The sequence below is a fragment of the Coptis chinensis genome, unplaced genomic scaffold (genome assembly GCF_015680905.1).
Source record: "Coptis chinensis isolate HL-2020 unplaced genomic scaffold, ASM1568090v1 utg157_pilon_pilon, whole genome shotgun sequence".
Lineage (NCBI taxonomy): Eukaryota > Viridiplantae > Streptophyta > Magnoliopsida > Ranunculales > Ranunculaceae > Coptis > Coptis chinensis.
The window spans coordinates 144,268-156,307 of record NW_028238108.1 but is presented as its reverse complement, the minus strand read 5'-3'; the positions used below and the strand labels follow the sequence as shown (position 1 = coordinate 156,307).

Below are 12,040 nucleotides of genomic sequence, written 5' to 3'. Positions count from 1 at the left end.
CAAACATGTCAATAGGGTCATATTGTCGTTAATTGTCACGAAAATCCAAAGGTTTAGCAATCAAATCTTTCAATAAATCAAATTTGGCTTATATGTTAATGCATCTCATTCATCCAGACGTTACCTTCTTTTAGAAAAATTTTGTTTATAAATGTAATCTTTGTACTAACTTTATTGGATTGTTGCAAAATGTAAGCGGTCAGTAGCTATATTAAGGGTTTTGATAACGCAAAACAAATGATGAGTGAGAAAGTACTTTTGAAACCGAATGCCTAAGAGGCTAGGTGCGGATATAGTTGTAGTTCTTTTGAAAATTTGCAGCTAGACAAAGTAATTATCATGTGAGATAACTTGGAAGTGATAAGAAAGCTGAGAAATGGAGGCAGGGGAGCTGGATTGGTGACAAGAAAATAGAGTCCATATCATTGGACCTCCCTTATCAAATTTTTGTTTGGAGTTATAGATTTAATAAGTTTTTGGAGGAACCTTGGCAGCAACTTAATAGCTTCTGTATTATGGTTCAAAATTTCAATACAATTCTGCTATGATGGAGATGTGCAGTTCTAAGAATACTCACGGTCTTATACAAATAGTTTGGCTTAAAAACACGTGCTTATGCACTAGTCATTATAGAGACCAAAACTGAAAATTTAGCAATTGATCCTTATTTCCACTCTTCTCCTAAAGGCTGAACCCGGTCCGGCCCTAAAACCGGATGGACCATCCGGGGAATCTTATAGGAGTTTGGGATTTCCGAGGATACTCTGAGAGATGTAATCTTATTATCCGGATTTGTTAACAAGTCATTGCATTGTTTTTATGAATCTTTTGCAGATTGAGATGCTATCGAGTCAATTGATGAAACTTTGGACAAAGATGAGGCGGAGGAAGCGAGAGGAGCTTACCAACCGGGTAAGCAACATCCTTAGTCATCGATCTTTTCAATGTACTCCAGCTACATTTATTATATTAGAACTGTTTGGATTTGTGTGTTTTGTCTGTAGGTGCTCGACGAGATTGGTGTAGATATTGCTTCACAGGTTGGTCTTTGAATTGGCAGCCGCAACCACTGCAGCAACAGTTCCCAGTTTTGCAGAACCATTCCCACTTAATGAATCTACAGCTTCTTTATGAGCCTTTAGCACTAATTGTGTTGCCCTGTTTGGAGGCCATGAAACAGTAGCAAATAAGAACATGTTCGTGAAATTGAAAAAGAAAAAAGGGGGTGGTGGTGGTGTGTAAAAGGGGGGGGGGGTGTCCTGTAAAGTTGAAGTAACGAACAATTTAATCTTTGATCTGAAACGTATTGCATTGTGTCATACATGCGTTGACAAAGTTCAACCAATCAAATAAACATCATAAGTGAAATTATATACAATAAAATTGTAAATAGTTCCGTAGCTTGTGTGTTCCAAGTAACATATGTAGCAAAGATATAGACAAGTGTATTCAACTCTAGTCACCAATACAAGTGCAAAGTGTCAGAGATGAATTCACCACCTAAAACAGACAATACAATATTTAGCTTAATACAGCCAAGTAAAAGAAAAGTAAGCTTACTGTAGCGTTGATACCCATGCTTTTCGCAGCACCAGGAGTTTCTGCACATAAGAAATAATCCTTTTTCTGTGGGGTTCCAATATCTAGTAAGTTAGTTAAGAATCCTTAGTAATACATCCAACTGTAAGCCACAAAAGAAAAATCCCTCTCTATATTGCCAATGAAATAATAACTCATGAGGATACAGAAACAGCAACCATCATACTTCGGCAGTCCACTGTAAAACGACCCGAGATAAGAAATCACTTTAAAATTCATAAAAGCTGGTCCTTAAAACAAAAAGACAGAATGCCAAACTTACTTGCATCAAATGTAATGGTTCCCTTCACAATTGACTCATTTCTCCTCGTCCTAAGTACAAAATTAACATGAATAAAAAAAAATGTAACACAATGTGAACATATCAATAGTTCTTCTTCAAAATTATTAATAAAGTAGCATACTTGTATTCCATTTTTCCAGTGGTTGGGTCCAAGATCACCCACCGCTCGTTCCATTTCCTTAGCTGTTCAAGGCGAGAGAATAATATAAATAAATAACTTTAAAGAAAACAAATTGGTTCAATTGAGAATTTGTTACCGTTTCGGAACGTTTTAGGAGTGGGCCCTGTAAGAAATTCCTTCCGGAATTTGATGATAGCTGTCGTTTGATCTTCTCCAAGCTATTCTCACTATCTCCACCTCTCTGCCCAATACCAAATTGATAATAAATTAACAAACTTTTTGAATATATGATTGCTTAATTGTAATTATTAATGTAAAACTTACTGGAGAAGATGCATTTGAGGCCATGGATAAAGAAAATTTGAAAAGCGTGAGTAGTTTTGAGAGATTGATAAATTAGAGTCAATATTTCGCGGGAGTGAGAAGATGAAATTTTATGTGTCGAAATGTCAAACTGGAAGGTGGAGGAATTTGGTTGCGGGTCAAAATATTTTGACTGGTAGGAGGAGCACAATTCGAGTTGCATATATGCAACACCTTTCCTGAAAACAATTCACTTGATTTTAGAAAAGAAACAGTAAGAATGTCATGACTAAGGCTGAGTCTAATGGCTCTCTATCCCTTTAAAAGTAGAGCTAAAGTCAACAGATTTTACTCTCTATCTCTATTTTACTCTCTATATATACAAAGGATTCTACTATATACATAAAAAAATAATGATAGAGAGTAAAATGTGTTGACTTTAGCTTTATTTTGTTGACTTTAGCTCTACTTTATTGACTTTAGCAGTATTTTTAAAGGGATAGGGAGCCATTGGACACAGCCTAAGAGCATTCCCAATGCAGGTGGATATGGTCCAAAACTTTTGGCCAATGCAAAGGTGAATATCAATGTGACTATTTTCCTAAGTCAAAACGAGGGTGAAACCTTCAACCGAGATAGTGGCTGAGTTGTGAACTTCGAACAAGATGTTAGATTCCGTCTCGTGTGTTTTTTTTTAAAAATAATTGGGTTTTTTTTTTCGGACGGAATGTTTAATTCCGCCTCACGTGTTTTCGACTTTTTTTGTCGGTTTTTTTTTTTTAACTTCAGACATGATGTTTCATTCCGTCCAACGCATTTTTTTTATTTTTACATTCAGACAGAATCCAACATCCCGTCCGAGATTAATTTTCACATTTGCATTGGGCAGCCTCACCTTGCTTTTCACCAAAATGGTGGAAAATAGAGAAAATACTACCTACGTGGAGGTGAATAATAGTGGCTTGCATTGGGAATATGTGTGTGTGTGTGTGTTTTTTTTTATAGGAATTTGGGAATGCTCTAATGTAGTAATGTGTATGCTGTTTTGATAATTGAATTTGAATGAAGGGTAAATTAGCGATACCTCCCCCCACACACACACACATTTAAAGATCACTTTTGTGATACCACTTACATTTGAAGATCATTTACGATACCCCCACATTTTCAACTTCTGTTAGTCAACAGTTAGCTGACCAAGTCAAACCGTTTAAAAAAAAAAAAAAAACAAAAACAAAAAACGACCTAATTAAATAGTGGAGATTACCAAAGTACCCCTCCACTAAACTGACCATTTAACTTCAAGATTTTTAAATCGAACACACAAGAACATGTATTTAATAATTTCACTTTAAATCAGTTGCAATTGTTGCAAATTTAATAGTATCACTATAAATAATTTGGCAATTGTTTTAAAATTTTGGTAGTATGGTTTGAGAAGAGAACGATTAAAAAAAAAGAGAGGACGGCTGTGACGGTAGCAGCATAGATGGATCTAGGGGTATTTTGGTAACCTCCACTGTTTAATTAGATCGACTTTTATTTATTTGTTTTTATTTTTGAGTTTTTATTTTGTTTGTTTGACTTGGTCAGCTAATTGTTGACTAACGGAAGTTGGAAATGTAAAGGATATCGCAAATGATCTTCAAATGTGGGGGTATCGCAAAAACGGTCTTTAAATATGGAGGGTAATTGGCCAATTTGGTGTAGTGGTATTGCTAATTCCCTCTTGAATGAACTATGACAATGTAAAAGTCATTATGAGTTACATGTTAGACCTATTTATGTGCATTACATATACTAGCAATCGTGCACATGTGTTGCATGTGAATCTCAACATAAGTAAAGCAAATTAACCAGCATCTTTCCCTTATGATTCAACAGTCCACACTTGCGTACAAAATTACAAACACAGTTCAAGAAAACTATACAACAGCAAAGAATGCAGACACGGATAACTTTCTCTAAATTTCATAAATTCCAAAGCACAGAACAGAAAACTACTTGCATCTGTAAATGATATTATATATTTTTTTCCAACTAAGTAAAACTAATACGTTGCGGTAATGAGTCTCTAAAAACCAACCGTGTCTTGAAAACGAATCTACCACAAATCAGCACACAAAAAATGTATAGTTTGGCAACACCAGACACGTCATCATTTCATGTAGAAAGAGTACTGGATTTCACAATTGCTTCTGCTCAGCACAACAGAGTACATTGCATTCTTAAATGTATCTCCTTATCAAGTAGATCAATCACCCAGCAAGCGTAAACCACAATAACTATGGATATTTCTAAATATCCACAAAGGTGTCACAGACCATAAGTTAGTGGCACGACATTATTTTTCAGTATTTGGGCAATGCACGGTTTCACAATTTACCGTTCTTTAGAAATCTCACAATCCGTCAAAGGAATGAAGCTTAGAGTCAGCATGCGCACTCACTCAAACGACATACCTTTTGCATGATGGGTCAGCGAGGAAATGAGAACAGTGGTCACTTCTGCATAAGCACACTGTGACCATTAAACCCAAGAAAAAATTAGAATTTCATTGAGTTTGATTTCTAAACTATTGATAAAATACAAAGATTCAATACTGTGAAGCCAAATTCAAAGTGTTTTTCGTTTCAGCATGCTATTGCCTTTCAGTCTATAATCAATTTATTGTTGCTCAAAAGTAAGTGCACACTATCTGATTGTCCTAGAAAATTAAATTGTGGTTCATCTCTTCAAGCATCTCATAACAAGGTAATCAGCAAGCTTGCAAAATGCTTGCAACCATCAAGGCAGCCCCTTGCAATTACAATTACAAATAACCCAAATACAACATAACAATTACAATTACGTTACTCAGAAGAGGTGAACTTTAGAGGGATGCTCATATTCAATCATATCCAAAGAACAAAAAACTCACTTATGATCGCGAGGGCTACCAATCCTCTAGCTCTCAAGAGCAATCCAACTAACTCTAAGCCCCCTAACCTAAGTAACAAATAAGTTATGCACTGCAAAGAATTCTAGAAATAAACCAAAATGCATCACAAATTGATCTAACAATCAAGAAAAATAGCAAGGACAAAGCATAATGAATTCTCATAATAGTTGATTAATAGCAACTTAAGTTTCCAAACTTTTAAGTGGTAAATCAACTCATATTGACTTTTTTAGGAACCATAGGAAAACTTACATAGGTAGAAAGTTGAGAAGGACAATAACACGGGAAGAAGCAACGCTGAGGTACTCATAATTATTGAATTTACATATCAAGTATGGGTAGATAACAAATCATAAGATAACTCCATTAATAAATTGCAGCTATAAGAAAAGGGGGGCAGAAAACTTGTAAACAATAATAGCTTACATTATAACTACTAGCAAGATGCACGTGCTTTGCACATTGTTGACAAACAAATTTATTACAGAGTATATGAAGGTTAGCAAACCATTACATATATAACACATCCTAAAGCACCCGTCCATTATGGAATTTGTTGATGGTTGGATTTTTTTGAAGAAAGTGAATTGCATCATAAACTTTGACATGCCTTCAAATTGATAGGTAAGTTTTGAGGCCTTATAAGGAAAAGGTAGAGGGAGAAGGGAGACTCCACTTATTGGTTTGGAGAGTAGAGTGACAAAAGCACCCAAAGATCATGCATGGTTTTGTTCATGTAGCGTAAATCCATCTTTGTTGGTTCAAGACTCATCCTTTCATTAGTCTAAAGAATGGGGTTAATTTCTCTAACCACCCAATACACGTTATAATAAGGGAGGGTTAAAGTGTTAAACTAAGAGTTGTAACCTAACTTACTATCCTGGATTTTATTTCTAGCGAGAACGTTTGCATCCGGGAATGAAAGGTTGAGTACTATCACACGTATTGAATACATTGACTGGCGGAGCATGTGCTCTGAGAAAGTCATAAAAATGATAGAGAAACAAACAAAACATGAATGCTCCCTGCAATAATAAGAGAGATGCCATAACATCCATAAACATCCGCTTCTGACCCACTTACTTCACAGAAAATATGATGCCAATGGTACTGCAATCACTTTAGATAAGTAGAAAAAACCCAAAGAAGCAGATAAGTTAAGAGTGAAGTTGTGACTTCCAAACTCCTTGGACCTCGAAGTACAGGTGGAATCAATCCTGAGTGAGTAAAGCCTAGTGTTATCCAACAAAACAAACACAAAGATCCATAGAGCAGTATTATACGATCTTAGTAGTAAAAGAACTATCAGTATGCATACCCATATAGCAGAGCTCGGAGTTTGCTCTTCAGACAATCATATATGAATATATGGTTGTCAAAAAAGATATTAACACTTGCAGAGTCGGTCTATCCTCTGTCGGAAATAGTACGCTAAGCACAGCAAGTACTATAAAGATGGCAGCCGTCTTTATGACGAAGTTGGTGGAAGGAGTTTGAAATATACTTGTGTGGACCAAGACAACTGTGGTCGAAGTTACATCCCTCATATTTTTCTTGATGTTAACTTTTGGTCTCCTCCTTTCATGAAACTTCTGCATAATTATCTTGTCATGTGCTGATTCTATAGCATCGACACTGAACTTGTGTCCTGCATATTTGTTAATCAAAAAGTTCCTTGTTGCTTGTATTTCATCCTCAGAAGCTTCACCGCTGATTCCAAGCCTTTTGTATGGGTCTCTTATATTGATTATGGGGAAAATATATGTACAAAGAAGAAGAGTCAGATGCAACAATCTAATACAAATTGGATATTTTATTACATTGATGCACAATCTAAGAGTGTGAGTCTAATTGCAAGGACACAATAATTGTCAATTTGTCACATAGTTTAATTTAGGTAGGTATTCCACTTCTTCATTTTCTTAATGTTAGTGTGTGCTTGATTGAACCGGCCGATAATTTTATATGAGAGTAAAGATGTTAATTTGTTGGGTTGCAATGCGCTTGCATTTATCGCCTGCCATCTTTGGTGAATTTTTTGATGAATTATCAAAGTGTCCAAGAACAGATTGCATGCATATGCTTCCGACTGTACAAAAAGTTGAGATGTACTCGTGACAATTCTTTATGCAATAGAACGAAATTCACAATCTTACACTGTTACACAAGTTAAAGAATAAATTTAATCAATGGCTGCAAACAAATTGGTGTTTCGAAACATTTAAATTGCAACACAAGAACTGCAAGTTGCAACTGGGTGTGCTTTCAGAAGAAGGGTCAACTTGATTGCTTGTGGTATGAAAATAAAATTGATGTACATATTGGTGGTTCTAGTAGGCAACAAAGTTTTTTTTTTCGATGTCCAGCATCTGTTTTAATTATCAGGTGGGCCAAGAAAGTATGACTGAAGTCCAAAACATATTGTGACAGTACACAGTACACAGTACACATGGACTTCAAGTCATGATTATCCAGCAGAAATACTGGCAATTAATGATGGTATCAAATTGTGGAGCACTCCCCTTAGCCTCCAGGCTGCAAATGTATCTTGTTTTGATTCCACAAATGCTTCATCTCTCGGCACATACATTGGCAATGGCTTCTCAACCCTATTTTCTGCATTTATATCTGTAGGAAATTGTACGCGTAAATACATCTTAGTCTCTTCACTAAATTTGAAATGGTGGTTTGGTCCCTAGAAGGGGATAGCTACAAATACGATATATTTCCAGTAACTAAAGTCTGAACATTGTTACAATATGTATAATAGTCAGGGAACCAACCAGTATCAGTTGGAGAGCGCCCAGTTCTACACCGCCTTGGAAAAGGAATCACTTCACCTCCAAGTTTGGGCCTAGCAAGATCAATCCCTTTGTCTGGATTACCTAAATCATTATATATGGCGTAGTCATATATCCGATCCGAGTGCTTCCTCTCTCCTTGACCATCACCCCTGAGATCACTCAGTTCCTTTTCTCTTAATTCTTTAAGTCCAGCTGGTGTCTCAGAAGGCAGATATGGCTGCTCAAACCAAAAAAACAAAAGAAAGCTCAATAATTAATGAACACTCAATGTCACAAGTCGTAAGTGGTAATAGATCCTCAGGACCAACTTTGATATATTCCCCTAGCTACCTAAACTCCATAATTTTGAAGGTCTCTCTTTCCCACATTATTGTAATATTTGAGGAAGAATATGTTTACCTTCAAGGACAAAATGTTTGACAACAACTAACTGTCTTTGCTTGACTCAAAGATTAAGACCAACTTAGCAACAACAACAAAAAAAAGATAAAGACCAAATGGTTTCACTTTGAATTTTATTCAAGCGTCCAGTGAGAAAATTTTGACTTGTGCATTCAAATTCATAGGAAGTAAAGAAGGAAATTACCTTGTTAGAGAAAAATACCCTTTTTCCTGGATGATCTTGCTTGGATTGAGCCCATGAATTACAAGAGAAATGAACTGGTCCACACGCGAACTAACCAAAGAAGAATTCCTTTTGGTGTTTATGCTCTCCAAGAAGAATTCCTTTTGGTGTTTATTAGCCATACTCATTCAGCTCGAATATTCGACTTCTTCAACCAATCCTTCAACACTACTTCATTACTCTTCTTGGGTGTCTTTGATCCTTCATTGAACAAAAAACCATAATATTGAAATTTTCAGTAAAGCAGTCCTAGTACCAATTAAAAGAAATTGGAATGACCATCAAAGAAAATGAATTAAAAGTACAAAAAGAGAACATTTCATTCAAGGGCATTGCAAATCTCATTTTAAAAAATATCAACATATCATTTAATCTGTACATATATCACAAGCAACCCTAGTGTGATTTTCCGCACACCCCAAGCCTGCAGATTATCGTTACTTTCATCAACCAACAAAACAAAACATACTTAAGAACAGCTCAGTAGGTAATTATAAACACTCACCATGAGCATACGAGCAACCTGGCAGCCAAGTGTACCAGCACCTAAAAGAAGACACTTGATGGAGGACACAACATTTAGGTTGAGAGATGGCAAAGCACGCCACCTCATGAGTTTTAGATTCAAATCGGCTGCAGATATTGCCAACCTGTGAACAACCTCAGTTAGAAGCATATAACAGGAAATCATAAGCAAAAGATGTTGATAAAGCAATTACACCAACCATATACCTTGTTGGGTCCATAGAGATGGCAAGTGTGATGCACCTGGAGTTTTGCTCCCATCCCACAGCATTTGGTATAGATTGAGCATCACTCCACCCTAAACAAAGAAATTTGCAATTTTACAAAACCAAAGCCATTAAAACCGATTGAAATTGTTGACGATAGCATTATGAAGAACAGAGCCTTTACCCATCTTCTGTCGCTCTACCTTGAGAAACTGAAACCAACGCTTCACCAACAAGGGATAACTTCAAATCTGCCCAACCATATCTTTCTCAATAGCATAGAAAGTGAACCTTCTCCAGTTTCCATCTTGAACAAATAAGTGCAAGCAAGTTGCGAAGAGGCCAACCCGGATAGTTAGGAAGATGGCAAGGATCATAAAACCCAAACAAAATCTGACATACAAAGTACAATATGTTTTAGTAAAACGAACGCCCTATCAGTTTGATATTAACCCCAAACACGCATTACAAATACAATAAATGGATTTGTAGAATTTAGGTAACGTATTCAAAATAATTTTCCTAGATTGCTTCATTACTACAGAAAACATTTCAGGCGCACTGATAGATGCATGAACAAACCTTTGTATGGTCACCTTGGCAGGCCTCCCAGTCTCTTAGTGGCCTAATGGTAGCGAGTGATTCCGTTATACTAACCAGAAAGAATGGCACATCTGGAAAGCTTTAAAGAGATAAAGAAAGCAGAAGGAAAACAAAGCACAAAAAGAAGTCAGCTCTTTGTATTACTAAGACAGAAAAAATGATTAAAAAAGAATGTGCTTAAAAACAACTCATAAGTTGCACCCTCCGATGACCTGTTGTTAAACTTGAGTTACGCCATTCGTTACAGGCAGCTGAAAGGGACTCGGCCTATTACTCAGAATAAACCATTTCTCATCAGAACCAATACCAATTAACAAAAAGAACAGATCTAAACATTTATATTTACCAGTACTCAGATATATAAAATTTAATTCTCGGTACCTCTTCTAGATTGAAGTAGATTGAAGCTGGCCTCAAATCAATCAAGGTTACTGGAGGATCAAGCTTCAGAGCAGGGAACGCAAACGGGTAGTTGAAGCTCCACTTTTTCAAATCAGCAAAAGAAATTAGAAGGAACTTTGAAAGTAAAGAACTATCCTCCACAGCTCTACCAGAACGGATGTCCTCCCAAATCTGAAAATCAGTGAATGTTGGTAAGACTTAAGAAGACTATAGACGTAAGAATTTCTAAACATGTGGCTGGAATTTGTTGCAATGAGAGAACTCAATTTGAAGAGAGGGAGAGAGAGAATGATGGCTCTGTTTAATTTTTGTTGCAAAACTTATTTTTCTGTACTGTTTGCAAAAGAAGGGAAATGTAAGGGTGGAGATTGGGAGGGGAGACGTAGAGGTGTATTTATTGCATTACTAATTAAATGTCATTTATTGTAAATTTATGGTAAGCGTACAATTCAAAATGGGCGTGGAATTGGTTTTTTAATATACCACCACATGAAAAGACTGATTGGTCCTATTCAAAGGTGTTAAGCAATATTTTAATTTAAGGACAATATCGGTACTGAGAATTTATAAAGACATAAAAAGACCAAGTAGTCCTCATTAATAAATATTTAGGCATTTGATTTTATTATTCATCAAGGGTATTATGCGTCAGAAAAAGACCCAGATGAATTTAAGAGGCCACGATCATTATAGGTTACTAGCATGAATGCACGTGCTCTGCACATGAATACCTATGGAAGATTATGTGAGCATACTGGCGGTTTAATTAAGTTAAGCATCTTTCTGCCAGTTAACCAACTCAACAACAATTTCTAAAACCAGTGCAAAAAACTCAAACACGAAGTCATTTTTCTATAAACGGAAACAAACTAATGTCAAAGTACTATTCGTGGGAATATGCAGCCGTAATTTCTCGCTAAAGATGGAGATGGGCGGTATAGAGACATTAATTCGAGCCTACATAGTCATTTGCCCATCATACCTTCAGACTGCAAGTGGCATCATAATTTTATCCACAATCAGATAACAAATTTCATAATCCAATGCCGTTGGTCACTGTTTCCAATTTCAAAATTCCCCAGCTATTCTATACAAAAATCAATAGGAATATTTGAAAATTTCCAAAGCTAAGAGTGAAACTGAAATTAAATATGTACATTCATGTTTAACATATTTTAAGCTGGAATCTATACAGCAAGATTATGGACAATGGAGTTCAACCTTGTATTTTTATAAATTTATTAACAAATTGGTCAATGCAATTACATTTGGTATCTCTTTAAAAGGAAAAGTACAAACCAAGTGGAAGTGTGAGGATACGGGCCATTGGACTCGGCCTAAGAAGCAACACTTAATTAAAGGAGTTGCATACATGCCGCAGCAGTAAAAGACATTATGTTTATGTTTATGTTTATGTATATTTATTTTATTTATTTTTTTAATTTTATTTTTGAGATGTATATTCTTCTTCAAATTCGTCCCAGCTAGCAAAGTCAGCTTGTTAGCAATGTGGTCGGAGTTAAAATGTCAACTTAAGTGATTTGGACACCCCTTCCTAAATGTCGCCCGACACCTTTATCCAACAAAATTATCTAATGTGATCATGAACTGTAAGGCCTTGGGTAGCT

The 12,040-nt window shown here is 36.0% G+C and overlaps 1 protein-coding gene and 2 pseudogenes across 3 annotated transcripts; all 3 read right to left on the bottom strand.

Annotated features, from left to right (window-relative positions):
- Positions 1–906: 906 nt before the first annotated feature.
- LOC147473942 (uncharacterized) lies at positions 907–2,517 on the bottom strand. Its single transcript, XM_086586819.1, has 7 exons — positions 2,328–2,517; positions 2,140–2,244; positions 2,004–2,065; positions 1,862–1,911; positions 1,746–1,777; positions 1,561–1,643; positions 907–1,158 (listed from the first exon to the last, which is right to left on the bottom strand). Exons 1-7 carry the CDS (start codon positions 2,349–2,351, stop codon positions 1,035–1,037), a joined length of 480 nt encoding a protein of 159 aa, XP_086442945.1. The 5' UTR covers positions 2,352–2,517; the 3' UTR covers positions 907–1,034.
- A 3,698-nt stretch (positions 2,518–6,215) lies between these two features.
- LOC147473941 (uncharacterized) lies at positions 6,216–8,798 on the bottom strand (annotated as a pseudogene). Its single transcript, XR_015210242.1, has 4 exons — positions 8,733–8,798; positions 8,031–8,268; positions 7,766–7,875; positions 6,216–7,094 (listed from the first exon to the last, which is right to left on the bottom strand). The product of XR_015210242.1 is annotated as an uncharacterized LOC147473941 (transcript).
- A 113-nt stretch (positions 8,799–8,911) lies between these two features.
- Positions 8,912–11,806, bottom strand: LOC147473940 (ubiquitin-like modifier-activating enzyme atg7; annotated as a pseudogene). The gene is made up of 8 exons (XR_015210241.1): positions 11,785–11,806; positions 10,392–10,609; positions 10,223–10,277; positions 9,990–10,081; positions 9,611–9,800; positions 9,409–9,499; positions 9,182–9,326; positions 8,912–9,100 (listed from the first exon to the last, which is right to left on the bottom strand). The product of XR_015210241.1 is annotated as a ubiquitin-like modifier-activating enzyme atg7 (transcript).
- Between the last annotated feature and the right edge of the window lie 234 nt (positions 11,807–12,040).

What these genes read in the sequence shown, in the direction of transcription:
- LOC147473942 (XM_086586819.1), bottom strand. Translation starts at nt 2,351, where the DNA reads ATGGCCTCAAATGCATCTTCTCCA. An exon ending in TCCTAAAACGTTCCGAAACG is followed by an intron (nt 2,066 to 2,139) that starts GTAACAAATTCT and finishes CGCCTTGAACAG; the next exon opens with CTAAGGAAATGGAACGAGCG. An exon ending in ACTGGAAAAATGGAATACAA is followed by an intron (nt 1,912 to 2,003) that starts GTATGCTACTTT and finishes TTTTGTACTTAG; the next exon opens with GACGAGGAGAAATGAGTCAA.